Source organism: Anomalospiza imberbis, chromosome 22 (genome assembly GCF_031753505.1).
Source record: "Anomalospiza imberbis isolate Cuckoo-Finch-1a 21T00152 chromosome 22, ASM3175350v1, whole genome shotgun sequence".
Taxonomy (NCBI): Eukaryota; Metazoa; Chordata; class Aves; order Passeriformes; family Viduidae; genus Anomalospiza; species Anomalospiza imberbis.
In genome coordinates this window covers 8,507,732-8,529,448 of record NC_089702.1, presented here as the reverse complement: position 1 = coordinate 8,529,448, position 21,717 = coordinate 8,507,732, and the positions used below count along the sequence as shown (strand labels likewise).

Here is a 21,717-nt window from a genome sequence, read left to right as displayed (position 1 = left end):
CCCCGGCACCGGCCCCCGGCACCGGCCCCCGTACCGACCCCCGGCACCGGCCCCCGGCACCGGCCCCCAGTACCGACCCCGGTACCGTCCCCCAACACCGGCCCCAGTACCGACCCCCGGTACCGGCCCCCAGTACCGACCCCCGGTACCGGCCCCCAGTACCGCCCCCCCTGTACCGCCCCCCCCCATGGCCGACCCCAAGTACGCCGACCTGCCCGGCATCGTGAGTGAGGGGCCGGGCCGGGGAGGAGCCGGGGGTCTGAGGGGGTGTAGGAGGCTTCGGGGGCTCTGAGGGGATCAGAGGCCTGGGGGTGCTGAGGGCTCTGAGGGGATCGGGGGAGTCAAGCGGGATAAGGGCTTTGGGGGACAATGAGGGAACTGCGGGGATCGGGGGTCTGAGGGGGCCGGGGGGACATGGAGGCACTGGGGAGGCCGGAGAAGGGCGGCCCTGAGGGGTCGGAGCGGGTCAGGGGATCTGAGGGTGCTGCGGGGTGTCTCAGGGCGCTGGGGGGATCCGGGGGATCTGCAGGGATTCCGGGATCTGCGGGCACTGGCGGGGGCTGGGGGTTCTGAGGGCTTTGGGGGGATCTGAGGGGATCGGGGGAATCAGGGGTCCTGAGGGGGCTGAGGCACTGCAGGGATCAAGTCAGTTTGGGGGGGGTCTGAGCTTGGAATGACTGACAGGGTCTGGGAACCAGGGGGATTTGGGAAATCTGAGGGGTTGTAGGTCTTGAGAAGATCTGGAGGTGAGCTGAGGGCTCAGTGGGGTGAGGGGGTTGGCAACATTTGGGGTGTCTGTGGGAATGGGAGGGGGCTGGGGAGGGGGCTTGGGGTGCCAGGGAGCTCTGGGTGAGGGAGGTGCCAGGAAGGACGCCTGTCTGTCTGTGGGTCTGTCCGTGGGGGGAACCCGGATCCCTGGGGGGTGGGAGCACCCCGAGCGTTTGGGGTGGCGGTGGGAATTGGGACGTGGAGCTGGGGGAGGTCAGGGGACAGGGGCAGTGAGTCGGGGTGTTGGGGGGACATTGGGGTGTCCAGAGAGACATGTGGCACGTCAGAGATGTCCGTGGGGATGAGGTGTGGGGGACGGGGCCAGGTGGGGGTCCCAGCACAGCTCCTGGTGCCACAGGCCCGGAACGAGCCCGACGTGTACGAGACCAGTGACCTGCCCGAGGATGACCAGGCCGAGTTCGAGGCGGTAAGGCCCGGCCTGTGGGGGGAGCAGCAGCTGGACCGGACCCCCGGGACCCCCCGGGACCCCCAGCACTGGCACCGTGGCAGGGAGCCAGCCCCCCACGCACCCAGCAGCACCACATCCTGCACAGTGACACATCACCCCACAGAGACAGTGTCCCCCCACAGTGACAGTGGCCCCCCACAGTGACAGTGTCCCCTCACAGTGACAGTGTCCCCCCCCAGTGACAGTGTCCCCCCACAGTGACAGTGCTCCCCACAGTGACAGTGTCCCCCCACAGTGACAGTGTCCCCCACAGTCCCAATGTCCCCTATAGTGACAGTGCTCCCCACAGTGACAGTGTCCCCCACAGTGACAGTGCTCCCCACAGTGACAGTGTCCCCCAAAGTGACAGTGTCCCCCCACAGTGACAGTGTCCCCCAAAGTGACAGTGTCCCCCAGTGACAGTGTCCCCCCCAGTCCCAATGTCCCCCACGGTGACAGTGTCCCCCACAGTGACAGTGTCCCCCACAGTCCCAATATGCCCCATGGTGACAGTGTCCCCCCACAGTGACAGTGTCCCCCCACAGTGACAGTGTCCCCCACAGTCCCAATGTCCCCCACGGTGACAGTGTCCCCCACGGTGACAGTGTCCCCCACAGTGACAGTGTCCCCCAGTGACAGTGTCCCCCACAGTGACAGTGTCCCCCCACAGTCCCAATGTCCCCCACAGTCCCAATGTCCCCAACAGTAACAGTGCTCCCCACAGTGACAGTGTCCCCCACAGTGACAGTGTCCCCCAAAGTGACAGTGTCCTCCAACAGTGACAGTGTCCCCCCACAGTAACAGTGTCCCCCCAAAGTCCCAATGTCCCCCACAGTGACAGTGCTCCCCACAGTGACCGTGTCCCCCACAGTGGCAGTGCTCCCCACAATCCAAATGTCCCCCACAATGACAGTGTCCCCCACAGTGACAGTGCTCCCCACAGTGACAGTGTACCCCACAATCCCAATGTCCCCCATAGTGACAGTGTCCCCCCACAGTGACAGTGTCCCCCACAGTCCCAATGTCCCCTACAGTGACAGTGCTCCCCACAGTGACAGTGCTCCCCACAGTGACAGTGTCCCCCAGCAGTGACCGTGTCCCCCCACAGTGACAGTGTCCCACAGTGACCGTGTCCCCCCACAGTGACAGTGTCCCACAGTGACAGTGCTCCCCACAGTGACAGTGTCCCCTCACAGTGACCGTGTCCCCCCACAGTGACAGTGTCCCCCACAGTCCCAATGTCCCCCACAGTGACAGTGCTCCCCACAGTGACAGTGTCCCCCAACAGTGACCGTGTCCCCCCACAGTGACAGTGTCCCACAGTGACAGTGTCCCCTCACAGTGACCGTGTCCCCCCACAGTGACAGTGTCCCCCAGTGACAGTGTCCCCCAGTGACCGTGTCCCCCCACAGTGACAGTGTCCCCCACAGTGACAGTGTCCCCCACAGTCCCAATGTCCCCAACAGTAACAGTGCTCCCCACAGTGACAGTGTCCCCCCACAGTAACAGTGTCCCCCCACAGTGACAGTGTTCCCCCACAGTGACAGTGCTCCCCACAGTGACAGTGTCCCCCCACAGTGACAGTGCCCCCCACAGTCCCAATGTCCCCCACGGTGACAGCGTCCCCCCACAGTGACAGTGTCCCCTCACAGTGACCGTGTCCCCCCACAGTGACAGTGTCCCCCACAGTCCCAATGTCCCCCACAGTGACAGTGCTCCCCACAGTGACAGTGTCCCCCCACAGTGACAGTGTCCCACAGTGACAGTGTCCCCCAGTGACAGTGTCCCCCCACAGTGACAGTGTCCCCCACAGTCCCAATATGCCCCACGGTGACAGTGTCCCCCCACAGTGACAGTGTCCCCTGCAATGTAGCCCCCCCATCCCCCTGTGGCACCCTGCCTGTGCTTTGGGGGCAGGAAGGGGAGAGCAGGACACAGCCTCTCCCACACGGGCTGGGGGTCCCTGTCCTTGTTGTCCTTGTCCCCAAGAGGAAGGGGGCTGCCAGTTCCCCAACCCCACCCTGAGGGGAACAAGGGGGACCCTCTAAACCTGCTCTGAATACTGGGGGATCCCCAGGCCTGGGCTAAGGCCATTCTTGGGGGGAGCTGCACAGGGAGTTCAGTGTGGAGTGACAGGGGGTCCAACCCTGTGGGGCTCAGGGGACCCCCAGAGTGTGGAGTGACACAGAGCTCCATCACTGAGGGGCCCAAAGGACCCCCAGGGGTGACACTGGGTTCTGTCCTCAAGGGGCATGAGGGACCCTCAGGGATGGGGCCACCTGGGGTCTGTCCTTGAGGCCACATGGCAGAGAGGACCCCCAGGGGTGTGGGGTGACCCCCAGATGTGCTGGGCAGGACGATGGGGGTTCAGGGGTCATGGCCCGAGAGGTGACTCGGTGCCAGTGAGCCAGTGAGGGGGTGCCAGGCCTTGGGGGTGCAGGGGGTGCAACCACCCTCTGCTGTTGGTGCCGTTGGTGTTTTTGGGGTCTGGGAGATTGGCACAGGTCCCTGGCATGGAGCAGGGGCCCACCAAGTACCCCCAAATCCTGAGGGGGTCAAAGAGCCCCCTCGCTGTGAGAGCCAGAGCAGCAAGGTGGGCTGAAACAGGGGTTTGAGCCCAAAGTGGACCCAAAGTCATGAGGTGACGTGTGGCCCCTACTGTGGCGGGAGGTCAAGGATGGGGGGTCCTAAGCCCCCCCTGCCTCAAGGAGCCCTTCACCAGCTCTGGTGTGTTGGGGGGTCCTTCCTCCCCCTCGGGGAGCCCCCCAAACTGACCAGGGCTCCCCCCGCTTCCCCCCCGCTCCCGCCTGGCCTGGACTCAGTTTGCACAAGTAAGCGCGGCCCTGCTTTGGGGTGCATGGGGGGGCACTGCTGCATGTGCATGGGGGTCCCAGCGCTGTCCCCTCAGGGGTCCCCCTGCTGCACTGGGGGTTTTGGGGTGCCCTGCACTGCCTCCCTGCTCTGCCTTCCCCTCTGCATCCTCTGCCTGCTGCCCACACTGCCCACCTGGCCTTGGGACCCCCAGGACCCCCCGGGACCCCTGGGCTGGGTCTCATTGCCCTGGAGACGCTGCCTGGGCATGTGGGTGCTGTGCTCAGCCCCCTTAGTGCTGCCAGCATTGCATGGGGCAGCTGCTGGGCTGGGGCAGCTCCTGGCCCTTCCGAGCCCCCCAGGCTCCCCGGGGGCCCTGGGGTCCCACTGAGTGTTGGGGTCCCGTGGGGGAGCACTTGGCTCCACTCGTGTTCCCCCCAGGTAAGAGCCAGAGCTCCTGAGGGGAGTTATGGGGTGATCCCCAAAACTCTGGCCACGTCCTGCTCCTCTCCAGGGCACAGCCCTGCTGCCCCGGGTCTGCCCCACTGACCCTTGTCCTGCAGGGGTACCCAGCCCTCGGGGGTCCCCATCCCGTGGGGTTCCCTGTCCCGCAGGGGTCCCCAGCCCTCGGGGGGCGGCGGGCGCGGGCCGGACCTTCTAACGCGGATTTTGTCTCTCTCTCCCCTCTCTAACCTTGCTCTGACTTTCTCACCTCTGGGAAACGCCAGGAGCTGGTAAGCGCCCGTCTCCCGGCCACTGTCACTGTCCCTCAGCCACTGTCACCCGCTGCCACCCACCGCAGCCCCCTAACGCTGCCAGCGCTGCTCCCGCCGCTCTCACTCCCCGCAGCAAACCAGGGGCCCTGAAACCACCCGGGCCAGAGCCGGGAGGGGCTGGAGAGGGGCACCTGGGGGTCCTTTGGGTCCCTCCAGAGCCCTGCTGAGCCAGGGACACCCTTGATGGCAGCAGGGGGTGAGGGGAGCCCGGACACACCGGCTGTGCCCACCCTGCCTGGCACAGGGCATGGCCCCCTGGTCTGGGGGGCCTACGCCCCCCACTGCCCCCCTGGGGGGGATCAGCCCGAAAGGCAGCCAGAGGGCAGTGACAGCCCCAGGGGGCCGGGGGTCACCCTGGGGAGGAGGTTGTCCTGCCAAAACGCAGCTGGGGGACAGTGACAGTCCCACAGGGACAGGGGTCACCCTGGAGGGACCAGCGATGGGTCCTGGTCCTGGCCAGGGGCTGCTGGAACGTTCCACAGTTCGTGATAGGCTGAACCTGAGCTGGGCCAGGCCAGGGGCCCAAGTCCCAACACATCTTTGGGGGGCCCCTGCCTGCTGGGCTGGGCCAGACCAGGGTCCAGTGTCACCACGCTGGGCCAAGCTGGGGTCTGATGTCCCCACACTGCGCCAGGGGTCCAACGTCCCCACTCCAGACTCTTGAGGGTACCTCCCCCTGGGCCAGGCCCGTCGGGGGCTGTGATGTCCCCACCCTGGACCCTTGGGGACGTGCCACATCACTGCCAGCAGAGCTCTCACTGGGCTGCACTGGGGGCCTGTGCCAGTGTGCTGGGGAGAACCAGGCCAGCACCCCCAACCCTGCCTATGCCATGTGCTGAGGGTGGTGGCAGCCCTGGGGCTCCCTTGTCCCTTGTCCCCTCCCTGTCCATGCTGGGGGAGGTGGTGGCAGTCTGGGGGCGCCATGTGCCTGTCCCTGTCCCTGTCCCTGACATGGCTCTGTGTGCAGGAGGAGCTGAGCAGCACCAGCGTGGAGCACCTGATCATCAACCCCAACGCTGCCTACGAGAAGTTCCGGGACAAGCGCCTGGGCACCGAGGGTGTGGGTGAGCTGGGGGGGCCAGGGGGGGCTGGGCAGGCTGGGGCTGAGCCAGGGGACCACCGAGGCACTGAGCCCCCCGTGCTGTGCTGGGTCACGCCCGGCTCTGCCTCTTCCAGATTTCTCTGACCGCATCGGCCGGACACGGACAACGGGTTACGAGGCTGGGGAGTATGAGATGGTGAGTGGGCAAGGGGCACCCCCTCCTCCCCACGCAGTGCTGGGGACACCCCTGTGTGCCACAGGTCCCATGGGACCCCCGGGGTCACCTGCTGCAGCCCCTGGCCATGCCTCACAGGAGCTGTGTGCCAGCTCTGCCGTGGCAGCACCGTGCTGCTCTCTGCCCAGTCCATCCCAGTCTGCCATGCTGGGAGCCCTGTCCCGACCACAGACCCCCGAGGGTGCCGAGGATAGCACTGGTCACCAAGTCCTGGATGGAGCTGGGGGTCCCAGGGTGGATCTGGGGATGGACCTGGGGGTCCCAGGATGATCCTGCCTGACTCATGTTCAAGCTGGGTGTCCCCCAGGACACCCGGGCCTTTCCTGGGTACCCCCTGCCATGTCCTGTGCTGGGGTCTGTTTGCCCTGCCTGTCCCCTCACTGACCCTGTGAAGTTCTGTCACCCCAATTCCCCAGGTTCCTCTGGTCCCTCCGGACCCTCACGGGGGGCTCAGGGTGGGCTGCAGTCCCTGTCACCCAGGGCCAAAGGGGAGAAGGTGGCTGAGGGTCACCTGGCTCCTTCTTGGCCTGCTCAGACAGGGGTGACATCTGCGTCCCCTGGCCTGGTCCCCAGCCCGTCAGGCTGGGCCATCACTTCCCACACTGGCCCAGCTCAGGTTTGCTCTGGAAACAGCTGGATTTGGGCAAAGATCAGGAAACCCTCACATTCCATGGGGGCCATGCCACCACCCAGAACCACCCCCACCGCTTTGGAGCTCCGGGTTAGGACGAGGCGGAGGAGGAAGAGGAGGAGCTCTGTGGGCACCAAGATGAGGAGATCCATGGGGGTGGTGATGAGGAGCTTTCATGTGGGTGAGGATGAGGAGTTCCATGAGGGTGAAGATGAGCTTCATGAGGATGAAGATGAGGAGCTGTGTGAGGATGAAGATGAGCTCCAATGCAGCCCTGTGGGTTCAGGACTCTCCTGGGCTGCTCCTGCCCTGCCCCACTGACCATGTCAGGTTCCCTATAGGTGCCACCTGAGGTTCTGTCACCTGAGGCTGCTCTGACCTGTCCCTGCAGGCCTCACCTGCTCCTTCTGCTTGGTGCCAGGTGCTGCCTGGCAGCACCTGTGAACCCCCTGAGCCCCCGTGAGACCCCTGACCCCTCTGAGCCCCCTGAACTCCATGAGACCCCTGACCCCCTGTGAGACCCCTGAACCACCATGACCCCTCCACCATCCCATGAGCTCCCCTGACTCTGTGTGAGCCCCCTGGCCCCCCGTGAGCCCCCCGACCCATTTCTCCCGCAGCTGGGTGAGGGTCTTGGTGCCAAGGAGACGCCGCAGCAGCGATTCCAGCGGTTGCAGCACGAGGTGCAGGAGCTGCTCCGGGACGTGGAGCAGATCCAGGTGAGCTCCCACCTGTCCTGGGGCAGGGCTCCGGGGTGACACAGCAGGTGTGTGCAGGTGAGCACCCACCTGCCCCAGGTGAGCCCCCACCTGTCCCAGGGTGTGTCCCGGGGGTGACACGGCCCCTGTGTGTCCCCCAGAGCTCAGTGAAGGAGTCGGGGGCTGAGGAGGAGCTCACTCCCATGGCCCTGGCCAGGCAGGTGGAAGTGCTGAAGCAGCAGCTGCTCAGCTCCCACCTGGAGAAGGTTCTGGGCCCTGGTGCCGCCGTCGACTTCGCTGATCCCGAGGGTGCCCTGGCCAAGTGAGTGGGAGACGCGACCCCAGGGGAGCATGGTAGTGTCCCCGTGGGGCTGGGACAGGGACCCTGCCCAGCTTGTCCCCTGCCCGCTTTGTCCCTGTGCCCACCTTGTCCCCTCCTGGCTGTCCCCAGGCGGCTGCTGCAGCAGCTGGAGGTGGCCAAGTGCAGCAAAGCCGCACCGGGGAAGGGCCCCGCGCGGGCCCCTCCCCCTGCCGGCGATGCTGTCACCTTCGAGCTCTACTGGAGGCCGGAGCAGGACCAGTTTGCCCAGTCTGCCAAGGTGAGTGGGGGGCTGCTGGCCCCACAGGGGCATCCTGGGGGGGGCCACCACACCTAGGACCCAGCCCGGCTCTGTGGTCCCCGCACCTCACCCCAAACCCCACAGGTGTCAGAGCTGGAGAAGCGTCTGGCACAGCTGGAGGCGGCCATGAGGTGTGAGCCTGACAGCCAGGTGAGTGCCCAGGTGAGGGGGGCTGCCCTGCCTCCCTCCTGCCGCTTTCCTACCCCTGTCCTTTATCTGCCCCCTCCTGCCCCACTGACACCATTTCTCCCCACAGAACCCACTGCTGGTGGGGCTGAAGGGCTCCAGTCTCATGGTGAGTCAAGCAAGGGGGCTTTGGGGGAACCCCTGTGCCCCCCCTGCCCCCAGTGCTTTGGGGCGCTGCTGTACCCCCCCTCACCTGCCCCCCCCGACCCCTCCCCAGGACACGGTGCAGGTGCTGCAGGCCAAGGTGAATGTTCTGGATGTGGCTGTGCTGGACCAGGTGGAGGCTCGGCTGCAGGTGAGGGGAGCTGGGGGGCACTGCTGAAATTGGGGGGCACTGCTGAAACTGGGAGACATTACTGGGTTTGGGGCCCTCTGCTGGATTTGGGGTTTCTTTCTCCCCCCGCACCAGAGTGTCCTGGGGAAGGTGAACGAGATCGCCAAGCACAAGGCCACGGTGCAGGACGCTGACACACAGAGCAAGGTATGGGCTGTGGGGCCCAGAGGCCATGAGGGGATCCAAAAACGCCCCCCCAGACTGCACTGACCCCCCCAAACTGCTGCCCCTCAGATCCACCAGCTGTACGAGACGCTGCAGAGCTGGGACGCTGTGGCCAGTGCCCTGCCCGACGTGGTGCAGCGCTTGGTGACCCTGAGGGACCTGCACGAGCAAGGTGAGGGCCAGAGGGGCTGGGGGGCACCAGGTGGGGGTCACTGCCCTCCCCAGCACTCAGGTGTGTCCCCCTCCAGCCACCCAGTTCGGGCAGGTGCTGGTGCACCTGGACACAACGCAGCAGGAGATCGCAGGGGCTCTCAAGGACAACGCGGTGCTGTTGGCCGAGGTGGGTGCCCCTGGCCCCACAGCGTCCCCCATCACCCCATCCCACTGTCCCCATCACCCCATCCCACTGTCCCCATCACCCCATCCCACTGTCCCCATCACCCCATCCCCAGTGCCCCCCATCTCCCCATTCCCACTGTCCCCATCTCCCCATCCCCAGTGTCCCCATCTCCCCATCCCACTGTCCCCATCACCCCATCCCACTGTCCCCCATCTCCCCATTCCCACTGTCCCCATCTCCCCATCCCACTGTCCCCATCACCCCATCCCCACTGTCCCCATCACCCCATCCCACTGTCCCCATCTCCCCATTCCCACTGTCCCCATCTCCCCATCCCCAGTGTCCCCATCTCCCCATCCCACTGTCCCCATCACCCCATCCCACTGTCCCCCATCTCCCCATTCCCACTGTCCCCATCTCCCCATCCCCAGTGTCCCCATCACCCCATCCCCACTGTCCCCATCTCCCCATCCCCACTGTCCCCCATCTCCCCATCCCACTGTCCCCATCTCCCCATCCCCAGTGTCCCCATCACCCCATCCCACTGTCCCCATCACCCCATCCCACTGTCCCCATCACCCCATCCCCAGTGTCCCCATCACCCCATCCCCACTGTCCCCCATCTCCCCATCCCCACTGTCCCCATCACCCCATCCCACTGTCCCCCATCTCCCCATCCCACTGTCCCCCATCACCTCATCCCACTGTCCCCATCACCCCATCCCACTGTCCCCATCTCCCCATCCCACTGTCCCCCATCTCCCCATCCCCACTGTCCCCATCTCCCCATTCCCACTGTCCCCATCTCCCCATCCCACTGTCCCCATCACCCCATCCCACTGTCCCCCATCTCCCCATTCCCACTGTCCCCATCTCCCCATCCCCACTGTCCCCATCACCCCATTCCCAGTGTCCCCATCTCCCCATTCCCACTGTCCCCCATCTCCCCATCCTCAGTGCCCCCCATCTCCCCATCCCACTGTCCCCATCACCCCATCCCACTGTCCCCCATCTCCCCATCCCACTGTCCCCATCTCCCCATCCCACTGTCCCCCATCTCCCCATCCCCACTGTCCCCATCACCCCATCCCACTGTCCCCCATCTCCCCATTCCCACTGTCCCCCATCTCCCCATCCCACTGTCCCCATCTCCCCATCCCACTGTCCCCATCACCCCATCCCACTGTCCCCCATCACCCCATCCCACTGTCCCCATCTCCCCATTCCCACTGTCCCCATCTCCCCATCCCCACTGTCCCCATCTCCCCATCCCCAGTGCCCCCCATCTCCCCATTCCCACTGTCCCCATCTCCCCATTCCCACTGTCCCCATCACCCCATCCCCAGTATCTCCCATCACCCCACCCTGCCTGCCCCCCCAGGTGCAGAAGACGATGAAGGACAACCTGGCCATCGTCGAGGACAACTTTGCCGACATCGATGCCCGCATCAAGCGCCTGCAGAAGTGACAAGACCCCGGGACACCCCCTGGGGCTCCCCTGAGGACGTCCCTGCGCCCCCCCGTGACCCCCTGGGCTCTGTGACCCCCCCGCAGATCCCAGCTGCTGCTTGTAAATACCCCGGCTCGGCCCCAGCACATCCCCTGTCCCCGTCCCCACAGGGGCCTCTGCACCCCTCAGTCCCCACGGGGGCTCCTCCCTGTGCCCCCTGCTCCATCCCCACCTGTGGGTGTCTGGTCCCCCCGTACCCCAATAAACAGCTCAGCTCCCAGTGCGTGTCGCCGTCTCGGATGGGGGCAGGATCTGGGCCCCCAGGACCCCGCTGGGGGTGGGCAGTGCTGGGACTGGGGGGGATACCAGGGGAGCCCCCACAAGGATGAGGGGCCGGTGTCCCGCAGACAGGGGAGGGGCCCAGGTGTGTCCCCAGCCCTGCTCCGCCAGGCCCCTCACACGGGTCCTGCAGCCCCCCACCCACAGCGCCGGAGCACCGCCATGGCGCCAGTTCTGCCCCCACAAGTGCCATCAGCTCCGCAGTTACCCCAGTGCCGCCGTCCCTCCCAGCTCCAGTGCCCCCAGGACCCTTCCCAGTTCCCCCCCACGTGCCATCAGGGTGAGGGGATGGCGGGGCCGAGAGCCCCGTCCCGCCCCTCCTCCCGTTAACCCCGGCGGGAGAAACGAGACCCGGTGGCACCGAGGCCCCGCTCGCTCCCTCTAATCCCCGCCCATTCCCGACAAGCCCCGCCCCTCGCCCCGCCCCGCCTGGGGGCGTGGTCCATTTCCCGCCATTGCATCATCCCCGCGTGACCCCCCCGCGCGCCCCTCCCTCGCGCTGGGCGCTGCCGCTCGTCCCGCCCCCGCCGCACTCCCATTGGCTGGCGCTGCCCTGCCAGTCACGGCCCTCGCGCGCCCATTGGCTGCCGCCGGCGCGAGCGTTGCGTCAGGCTCCGTTAAAGCGGCGCGGCGCGGGGGGCAGGGCGCAGCGCGGGACGATGCGGACGAGGATGAACCGGGGGCAGCGACCGGAGCGGGGCCGGGGGGAGCCGGGACCACCCAGAAAGGTGCGGGGTGGGCCCGGGGACAGCCCCGAGGGGCGCGGGGAGCGCTGGCGGAGGGTTTCCGCTCGGTTCCGGGAGAGGAACCGGAGCGCCCGGAGCCGTCTCCGCGGGACGGGGGCCCCGAGCCCCGGCGAGCTCCCCGGTCGGGGGTCACCGATGCTAACAGCACCCCCTCGTCCTTCCCCAGGCATCAAGGAGAAAGTGTGTCCTCGCCGACCACCACACCTGAGAGCAGGTAAGGGGACAGCCCCCACCACGCGCACACCGCCTTTGGGTCCCGGGGCCGGCCCGGGCACCGGGGGTCCCGCCCGGGTCACCCCTCGCTCCCTTCCCGTCCTTCCCTCCCTCCCGCAGCCCGCGCCGGGCCCAAGGTGACAATGGCGGCCGAAGGGCTGTGGGGGCCGGGCGGCCCCCCCGGCTGGGAGCTGGAGGGCTGGTACCAGGACCTGCAGGAGGTGCTGGCGGCGGAGCCCCCCGGGACCGGCCCCACCTGGGGAGCCGAGCAGGTGAGCGCGGGGCCGGCAGCGCCCCCGGGGCGGCGGGCGCGGGGCGGGGTCCCCCCTCCGTCACCGGTCCCGGTTCCGCTCTCTCCGCAGGTGGAGCCGGGCCCGGGGGGCTGCGGGCTGGACCTGGCTCTGGCCGAGGAGCTGCTGCAGCTGCTGGGCCCGGAGGAGGCGGCTCCGGCCGAACCCCCGGCCGCGGCCCCGGGCGGGAGCGGCCCGGCCCGGCCGGGCCCCGCCGAGGAGGCGGAGGAGGAAGAGGAGGAGAAGGCGCGGGGGGCGCGGAGGAAGCGGCGCGGCGGCCCCGGGGCCCCGCGGCAGCGGGACGGGGAGCGGCGGGTGCGGGAGCTGACGGCGCACAACGAGCGGCTCCGCGCCGAGATCCAGCGGCTCAGCGCCGAGGTGCAGCGCACCCGGGCCGCGCTCATCGACCGCATCGTCAACCTGCGCCAGGTGTAGCGGCGGGACCGGGACCGGGACACAGACCGACCGACCGCGGCGTCAGCGCTGCCCCGGAGCTGGGGACAAGGACTCTGCTGCCCCACGGACTGCGGGGGCAGCCCTATGGACAGATGGACACTGCGGACAGACAAGTGGATGCAGCTTCTCCACGCCATTGTACAGCTCTTGTCATTTATTACACACGTGTAACCACAACCGGCATGGCCCAGTGCGGTTACTGGGGGCACTGGGGCCGCTCCTCAGGGTGTCCCAGTCTGGCTACTGGGGCTACTTCTTCCGCTTGCCCTTGGGGACCTCGGGGCTCCGGCCTTCGGCCAGTGCCAGCTGCTGCTTCAGCTCCAGTAGTTTGGCCACCTGGGCATCCACCTGGGCTTTCTCCACCTGGGCAGCCTTCAGCTGCCTCACCAGGTTGCCCTGGACAGGTGGGAGGAAGGATTTGAGGGTGTAATGAGGATTTGGGGGGGGTTTAAAGGCATGATGGCGTGTGCCCCATGCCCTGTGCCACCCTCACCTGCTTGGCCACCTGCTCCGTCAGCTCCTGGATCAGTTTGGGGTCACCTGGAGCTGCAGAAGTGTTGGGGGCTGGAGGGGGGGCTGAGGCCGGGGGGGGCTGTTTGGCCTGTAAGAGGAAGAGATGGGGATAAGCCCCCTTGCTCCTCTTCCAGGCAGGTGCAGCTCACCTGGGGCAGCACCAAGAGTTACCTGGGGCTCTACAGCGACACCTTTGGACTGGGAATGGGGAGGGGTGGGGCTGCAGGTGCCCGAAATGGGGGAGCCGTGGGGGGCACCTGAGCCCCCACTCACCTGCCCTCCCCCGAAGCGCTGGCGCAGGGCTTCCACCTGCTCAGGCTCCAGCTTCTGGAACAGGGGGCTCACCTGGCACCAGCAGGGACAGAGGGGTCACACCTGTGGGGTCAGCACCTGCGGGCCCTGCCCTCCCTGGGGGCACAGACCGCCCTCCCCCCGGCCGTGCCGTACCGTGCCGACGCGGTGCCCGGCGGGCAGGGTGCAGGTGAGGCCGGGCCCGAGGCCGCAGCGCTCCGGGGGGATGCGGAGCTGGGCCTGGATGGCGGCGCTGACCCCGGGCACGAAGGGCTGGAGCAGCGCGGCCAGAGCGGCCGCCACGTTCACCGCGACGCCGGTCACCGTCCCTGCGCGCTGCCTGCGGCGGGGACACGCCCAGCGACACCTCTGAGACCCCTCCCTGCTCGGTACCCCCCCGTGTCCTTCACTGCCAAGGCCGTGTGCCTGTGTGCTGCCTGAGGGGACAACGCCTCAGTGCCCCTTGTGCCCCCTGTGTCCCACCTCACCCCCCTCCTGGTCGGTGCCCGTGGGAGGGGCCGTCAGGGACACCCCCGTGCCCTGCCACCTGGGACCTTCCAGTGTCCCCCCAGCTCCTGGCTTCACTCCATCCCTGCCCCGTGCCCCCCATCAGTGCCAGCCCCCACCCTGACAAGACCCAGGAGTGGGGACCCCTCCATGGCACCCCCTGTGCCCCCCAGTCGCCCTCTACCCCCTCAGATGGTGGCTGTGCCCCCCTCGAGTGCCCCCAGTCCCCACCTGTGAGCCCTCCCTGTCCCCCTGTGCCCCATCCCTCCCTACCTGTCCCTCTCGTCGCCCTTGATGCGCTTCCAAGGCTCGTTCACCTGGATGTACTGGTTGCCGTGGCGGGAAATGCTGAGCACGCACCTGAGCGCGTCGCGGATGCTGGGGGGGCACAGGTGGGGCTGAGCACCTGCAGGGCAGGCTCTGCCCCCTCCCCGGCGTTTGGGACCCCCAGGACCCACCGGACTTTCTCCATCAGCTGGTGGTACTGGCGCATCTCCAGGGTGACCCGGGCCAGGAGCCGCTGGTCCTCGGCTGTGAGCACCATGGCGGGCACGGCACCCGCAAAAAACTTGCACACGAACATGCCAGCCCTGGGGACAGGTTGGGGACAGGTGTGAACACAAGCTGGGGACAGGGGGTACAGGTGTGAACACAAGCTGGGGACAGGGGGTACAGGTGTGAACACAAGGTGAGGACAGGAGGTACAGGTGTGAACACAAGGTGAGGACAGGGGGTACAGGTGTGAGCACAGCCTGGGGACAGGGGGTACAGGTGTGAGCACAGCCTGGGGACCAGCCCTCCTTCCCCCAAAGCGTCCCCGCACCTGTTGATGAAGTTGCCCAGGTTGTTGAGCAGCTCCGAGTTGTTCTTGAGCAGGAGGTCAGCCCAGGAGAAGGCGCTGTCCTGGCCCTCGGGCCGCAGGTAGAGCAGGTAGAAGCGCCAGACGTCGGCCGGGATCCCGGTGTCCTTGGCCATGTCCCCGAACACGCCCACGCCCCGGCTCTTGGAGAACTTCCCATCCTCGTAGTTCAGGTACTCTGGGGACAGGTGAGCACCCACCGTGGGGAGCTGGCCCTTCCCAGGCAGGTAACGGCCCCAGGCACAGAGCAGGGGGAGCGTGGAGCCCCCACAGCTGGGGACCCCCCACAGCTGGGGTCCCCCAACACCTGGGGACCCCTCCCAGCTGGGGCTCCCACACCTGGGCCCATACCTGTGGCGATGAGGTGGTTCACCAGGGTGTAGTTGTCGTCCGCGCCCAGCAGCGAGCAGGGGAACACGACGCTGTGGAAGGGGACGTTGTCCTTGGCCATGAAGTTGTAGAGCTCCACCTGGCAGGTAACGGGGACGGGCGGAGACGTCAGCTGAGTGTCCCGCTCTGTCCCCACCTGCACCACCACCTGGTTCCTCCCACCTGCTGGGGGTTCTTCCACCACCGCTCCCACTGGTCCGTGTAGTTGGCCGTGATGGACAGGTACCCGATGGGAGCGTCGAACCACACGTAGAACACCTGGGGGAGGGCGACACCTGAGCAGGTGAGCCCAGCAGGGGCACCTGGGGCCAGGGGGGACCCACCTTGTCACGGAAGCCGTCGAGGGGCACCGGGGTGCCCCAGGTGAGGTCGCGGGTGATGCAGCGCGGCTTGAGCCCGTCGCGCAGCCAGGTGCGCGTGATGTGCCGCGCGTTGGCCGTCCAGTCACCTGCGGCCCAGGTGCGCTCCAGCCAGGCCTCCAGCCGCCCCTCCAGCTGCGGGAGACACAGGTGGGACACCTGGGCTACCTGGGGGGTCCCCGTCCCCACCTCACTGCTCCCCCAGGGGTGCAGCTCACCTTGGGCAGGTCCAGGAATAGGTGCTGGGTGGGCGTCACCACCGGGGTACCACGGCAGAGCTTGCACTGGGGGCTCTGAGGGAAAACGGGGGGTCCCCAGTGTGGGGGGGAGACCCCCAAAGGTGGAGTGGGGGGGCCCCTCAGGTGGGGCAAGGGGCGAAAGTGGGAGGGGAAGGCTCGGGGTGAGTTAGGGAGGTGCACAAAGGTGAGGAGAAGCGGGGGGTGCCCAGGGGCTGCTGCCCCACCTTGAGCTCCACGGCGTTGATGAGCTTCCCGCACTTGTCGCACTGGTCCCCGCGGGCCTCGGCGTAGCCACAGAAGGGGCAGGTGCCCTCCACGAAGCGGTCGGCCAGGTACCGCCCGCAGCTCTCACACCTGAGCTGCTCCAGCGTGTCCTGCAGCAAGAAGCCCCGGGCCAGCAGCCGCTGGAAGATGTCCTGGGCGATCCTGGGCAGGAAGGGGAGGCCACGTTAGCCACAGGTACCCACCAGCGCAGGTGGGGCTCACCTGGGCTGCAGGGGCTCACCTGGCCCGCAGGGAAAGGCTCACCTAGCCCAGAGGGGCTCACCTGGCCCGCAGGAAGGGACTCACCTGGACTGGAGGAGCTCACCTGGCCCACCGGGGCTCACCTGGTCTGCTGGGGCGTGGTGGTGCGGCCGAAGTGGTCGAAGGAGATGCGGAACCAGGCGTAGACGTCGGCGTGCACGGCGTGGTAGCGGTCACAGAGCTCCTGCGGGCTCAGCCCCTCCTCCAGCGCCCGCGTCTCCGTGGCCGTGCCGTACTCGTCCGTGCCGCACACGAACAGCGTGTTCCAGTTCCGCAGGCGGCAGTACCTGGGGCACACCTGGGCCTGAGCACCTGGCACACCTCCGGGGCACCTGGCACACCTGGCCATGGGCAGCTGTCACAGCTTTGGGGGCACCTGGGCATGGACACCTGGCACACCTGGCGGTGAGCACCTGTCACACCTGTGGGGCACCTGGCACACCTGGGCGTGGGCACCTGTGACACCTGTAGCACCTGGCCATGTGCAGCAGTAACACCTGCAGGGCACAGCCGTCACATCTCTGCAGACACGCCTGTCACACCTATGTCTGGGCGCCTGTCCCACCTGTGGGGACACCTGTCCCACCTGTGGGGCACCTGTAACACCTGGACACGGGCTCCTATCACACCTCTGTGTGGACATCTGTCACACCCGTGGGGACACCTGTCACACGTGGACATGGGGCAGGAGTGTGCACAGCTGCAAGGACAGCTGGGCATGGACATCTGTGACACCTGGGCAGGTGTGCAGGCAGCACACTCCTCCAAATGCACACGTGTAACACCTGTAACACCTGTGCAGCCAGCTCACCCCCCCAGGTGCACACCTGTAACACCCGGGTGGGTGTTTACACAGCTCACCCTCCCCGGGTGCACACCTGTAACACCTGTGTGGGTGTTTACACAGCTCACCCTCCCCAGGTGCACACCTGTAACACCCGGGTGGGTGTTTACACAGCTCACCCCCCCAGGTGCACACCTGTAACACCTGTGTGGGTGTTTACACAGCTCACCCCCCAGGTGCACACCTGTAACACCCTGGTGGGTGTTTACACAGCTCACCCCCCCCAGGTGCACACCTGTAACACCTGTGTGGGTGTTTACACAGCACAGCCCCCAGGTGCACACCTGTAACACCTGTGTGGGTGTTTACACAGCACAGCCCCCCAGGTGCACACCTGTAACACCTGTGTGGGTGTTACACAGCACAGCCCCCCAGGTGCACACCTGTAACACCGGGTGGGTGTTTACACAGCTCACCCCCCAGGTGCACACCTGTAACACCCGGGTGGGTGTTTACACAGCTCACCCCCCCCCAGGTGCACACCTGTAACACCTGTGTGGGTGTTTACACAGCTCACCCCCCCCGGGTGCACACCTGTAACACCCGGGTGGGTGTTTTACACAGCACAGTTCCCCAGGTGCACACCTGTAACACCTGGGTGGGTGTTTACACAGCTCACCCTCCCAGGTGCACACCTGTAACACCTGGATGGGTGTTTACACAGCTCAGCCCCCCAGGTGCACACCTGTAACACCTGTGTGGGTGTTTACACAGCTCACCCCCCGGGTGCACACCTGTAACACCTGGGTGGGTGTTTACACAGCTCAGCCCCCCAGGTGCACACCTGTAACACCTGTGTGGGTGTTTACACAGCTCACCCCCCCCAGGTGCACATCTGTAACACCTGTGTGGGTGTTTACACAGCTCACCCCCCCAGGTGCACACCTGTAACACCCTGGTGGGTGTTTACACAGCTCACTCCCCCCGGGTGCACACCTGTAACACCTGTGTGGGTGTTTACACAGCTCAGCCCCCCAGGTGCACACCTGTAACACCCTGGTGGGTGTTAACACAGCACAGGCCCCCAGGTGCACACCTGTAACACCTGTGTGGGTGTTTACACAGCTCAGCCCCCCAGGTGCACACCTGTAACACCCTGGTGGGTGTTAACACAGCACAGCCCCCCCAGGTGCACACCTGTAACACCTGGGTGGGTGTTTACACAGCTCACCCCCCGGGTGCACACCTGTAACACCTGTGTGGGTGTTTACACAGCTCAGCCCCCCCAGGTGCACACCTGTAACACCTGTGTGGGTGTTTACACAGCTCACCCCCCCCCGGTGCACACCTGTAACACCTGTGTGGGTGTTTACACAGCACAGTTCCCCAGGTGCACACCTGTAACACCTGTGTGGGTGTTTACACAGCACAGCCCCCCCCGGGTGCACACCTGTAACACGCGGGTGGGTGTTTACACAGCTCACCCCCCCAGGTGCACACCTGTAACACCTGGGTGGGTGTTTACACAGCTCAGCCCCCCCCAGGTGCACACCTGTAACACCTGTGTGGGTGTTACACAGCACAGCCCCCCAGGTGCACACCTGTAACACCTGGGTGGGTGTTTACACAGCACAGCCCCCCAGGTGCACACCTGTAACACCTGCACGGGTGTTTACACAGCTCACCCCCCCAGGTGCACACCTGTAACACCTGGGTGGGTGTTTACACAGCTCACCCCCCCAGGTGGGTGCACACCTGTAACACGCGGGTGGGTGTTACACAGCTCACCCCCCAGGTGCACACCTGTAACACCTGGGTGGGTGTTTACACAGCTCAGCCCCCCCAGGTGCACACCTGTAACACCTGGGTGGCTGTTTACACAGCACAGTTCCCCAGGTGCACACCTGTAACACTGTGTGGGTGTTTACACAGCTCACCCCCCCAGGTGCACACCTGTAACACCTGGGTGGGTGTTTACACAGCACAGCCCCCCAGGTGCACACCTGTAACACCTGTGTGGGTGTTTACACAGCACAGCCCCCAGGTGCACACCTGTAACACCTGTGTGGGTGTTTACACAGCTCACCCCCCCAGGTGCACACCTGTAACACCTGGGTGGGTGTTTACACAGCACAGCCCCCCAGGTGCACACCTGTAACACCTGTGAGGGTGTTTACACAGCTCACCCCCCAGGTGCACACCTGTAACACCTGCAGCACCGAGCAGCCAGCACAGCCCCCAGCCCCGGGGAGGTTCCCACGGCCTCACCTGGCGAAGGTGTCGGCGCTGAGGACGCAGCCGATGATGTTGCCCAGGTGAGGGACGTTGTTGACGTAGGGCAGCGCGCTGGTGATCAGGACGTTCCTCTCGCCCTCACAGGTAACCTGCCGAGGAGGGGGGGTCAGAGCAGCGTCCCCCCACTCCAGCCACACCCTGGGCGCCACCCGGGCACTCACACAGGTGTCGGTGGCTGCCGGGGCGGGGGCAGCGCCGCGGGGCCCCGCGCCCAGATGTCCACGGCGGCCGCGACGTCGTCGTCGGTCAGCATCCGCTCCGGCTCTCCTCGTCCTGCGGGCACCAGGTGAGGGGGGCTGCTCCCACCTGCCCCCCCACCGCCTCCCCCCCGGGGCCGGGGCCTCACCTGGGGCTGGGGGCCCAGCGGGGCCGGGGGGCGCTGGGCCAGCCGGGCCCGGAGCTCCGGCAGCGCCTCCGGCAGCAGCGCGGGCCGCGGCCCGGCACGGCTCCCACGCGGACACGGCCCGGAACCAGGAGCGCAGCACCTGCAGCTCACCTGGGCGGGGCACAGCGGGGTCAGCGCGGGCCGGCACGGCCCCTCCGCCCCCCCCCCGGCCCGCTCTTACTGGGCAGACTGGTCTCGTCCTGGAGCACTGGGAACAGGCTGCCCCACACCACCACGTCAGCCACCGAGGCAGCATCCTGGGGGACACAGGGACGTGGTGGGGACTGGGGACACTGGGAGGGCCTGGGAGTGTGAACTGGGGCACTGGGAGGGCCTGGGAGTGTGAACTGGGGACACTGGGAGGGACTGGTGAGTGTGAACTGGGGCACTGGGAGTGTGAACTGGGGCACTGGGAGGGACTGGGAGTGTGAACTGGGGACACTGGGAGGGACTGGAGTGTGAACTGGGGCACTGGGAGGACTGGGAATGTGTACCGGGGGCACTGGGAATGTGTACCGGGGGCACTGGGAGTGCCATGTAGGAGGAACAGAGACAAACTGGGGGCACTGGGAGGGACTGGGCGGTGGTGCCAGGTGAAGCCAGCACTGGGAGCTGCAGGGTGGCACTGGGGGCACTGGGAGGCACCGGGGGTGTTTCCACCCCGGGGTCAGCAGTGGCCCGCCCTGGGGACAGGGCTGGGGACACACCTGTCCCGCAGGTGGCGGCGAGCTCCCCCCGCCCCGCCAGGGCCCCCACTCACCCCGGCCAGGTGGGAGGAGCCGCTCCGGGCCAGGTGCTGCTCCAGGTGAGCCAGGAGGGGCTGCAGGACCCCGAGGGCGTCGGGACCCGCCCGGCCCTGCACCAGCCGCAGGTACAGCGCAGCGGCCACCGCCGGCTGGGGACACAGCGGGGGACAGCGGGGTCACAGCAGGGGACACAGCACGGTCACACCGGGGGACAACGGGGGGACAATGGGGGACACAGCACGGTCACACCGGGGGGACAACGGGGGACAGGAGGGTCACATCACGAGGGACAGCAGGGGACAGGGAGCACGGAGCGCCTCGGGGACACGGCGGTGTCACATCGCGGGGACAGGGCAGCACGGAGCCTCGGGGTCACACCGGGGGGGGGTCACACCGGGGGGACACGGAGCAGAGCCCCGGAGGCACAGGCGGGTCTACCGGGGGGGGTCACACCGGGGGGACACGGAGCAGAGCCCCGGAGGCACAGCGGTCACACCGGGGGGGTCACACCGGGGGGACAGGGAGCAGAGCCCCGGAGGCACAGCGGGTCACAGCGGGGGTCACACCGGGGGGACGCGGAGCAGAGCCCCGGAGGCACAGCGGGTCATACCGGGGGGGACGCGGAGCAGAGCCCCGGAGGCACAGCGGGTCACACCGGGGGGGTCACACCGGGGGACGCGGAGCAGAGCCCCGGGCTCACTCACCTGCAGCTCCGTGGCCTCCCATTCCAGCCACTGCGTGGTGAGGTCGGTGGGCTCCTCCCCGCGGCACAGGTAGAAGTACCTGGGGGCGGTCAGGGGAGTCGGGGCTTGGGCGCGCACGGCGGGGCCGGGGCAGGTTCGGGGCGCTCGGGGGAGGTCCCGGGGGGTTTGGGGCAGGGCTCGGGGCCGCCGCTCGGGGACCCCGCGCCGCCCGGACTCACTGGCAGATGGCGTTGGGAGAGAACAGGACGGTGCCGCTGTCCAGCTCCAGCTCCAGCTGCAGCTCCGGCCCGGGGGCCCGCGGGGCGCTCGGCCGCTCTGTGCGGAGGGACAGGCTCAGGCCCGCGCGGGGGGCGCGGGCCGGGACGGGGGTCAGGCCCGCGAGTGGCGGGGCCGGGGCCGTTGTGGCCGTGCCGGTCTCACCTGCGGGGCCGCTCAGGTGCGGCCCGGACGGGCGCGGGGGCGGCGCCGGCGGCCGCGAGCACCTTGAGCGCGGCGGGAGCGCCCGGCGGGACCCGGAGCCGCATGGCGGGAGGGGGCGGGGGCCGCATGGCGGGAGGGGGTGGAGCCTCATG

General features: G+C 67.3%; 3 protein-coding genes across 3 annotated transcripts; 2 read left to right on the top strand and 1 right to left on the bottom strand.

Annotated features, from left to right (window-relative positions):
* The first annotated feature begins 172 nt into the window (after positions 1 to 172).
* DCTN2 (dynactin subunit 2) lies at positions 173 to 10,618 on the top strand. Its single transcript, XM_068212053.1, has 14 exons — positions 173 to 223; positions 1,127 to 1,195; positions 5,771 to 5,867; positions 5,980 to 6,041; positions 7,332 to 7,430; positions 7,571 to 7,731; positions 7,861 to 8,008; positions 8,114 to 8,179; positions 8,286 to 8,324; positions 8,433 to 8,510; positions 8,625 to 8,696; positions 8,784 to 8,886; positions 8,963 to 9,054; positions 10,436 to 10,618. The coding sequence occupies exons 1-14, from the start codon at positions 188 to 190 to the stop codon at positions 10,520 to 10,522; spliced, it is 1,209 nt and encodes a 402-aa protein (XP_068068154.1). The 5' UTR covers positions 173 to 187; the 3' UTR covers positions 10,523 to 10,618.
* Positions 10,619 to 11,578: 960 nt separating this feature from the next.
* DDIT3 (DNA damage inducible transcript 3) lies at positions 11,579 to 12,546 on the top strand. The gene is made up of 3 exons (XM_068211747.1): positions 11,579 to 11,803; positions 11,923 to 12,074; positions 12,165 to 12,546. Exons 1-3 carry the CDS (start codon positions 11,725 to 11,727, stop codon positions 12,525 to 12,527), a joined length of 594 nt encoding a protein of 197 aa, XP_068067848.1. The 5' UTR covers positions 11,579 to 11,724; the 3' UTR covers positions 12,528 to 12,546.
* Positions 12,547 to 12,733: 187 nt separating this feature from the next.
* Positions 12,734 to 21,716, bottom strand: MARS1 (methionyl-tRNA synthetase 1). Its single transcript, XM_068212751.1, is given in 21 exon segments — positions 12,734 to 12,944; positions 13,042 to 13,149; positions 13,335 to 13,406; positions 13,509 to 13,692; positions 14,133 to 14,237; positions 14,318 to 14,449; positions 14,683 to 14,896; positions 15,070 to 15,187; positions 15,271 to 15,366; positions 15,432 to 15,602; positions 15,686 to 15,760; positions 15,931 to 16,132; positions 16,315 to 16,518; positions 19,284 to 19,399; positions 19,468 to 19,574; positions 19,629 to 19,737; positions 19,739 to 19,806; positions 19,877 to 19,952; positions 20,456 to 20,590; positions 21,146 to 21,224; positions 21,364 to 21,716. Coding segments are annotated over 21 exon segments (2,871 nt in total). The 3' UTR covers positions 12,734 to 12,797.
* Position 21,717: the final 1 nt, after the last annotated feature.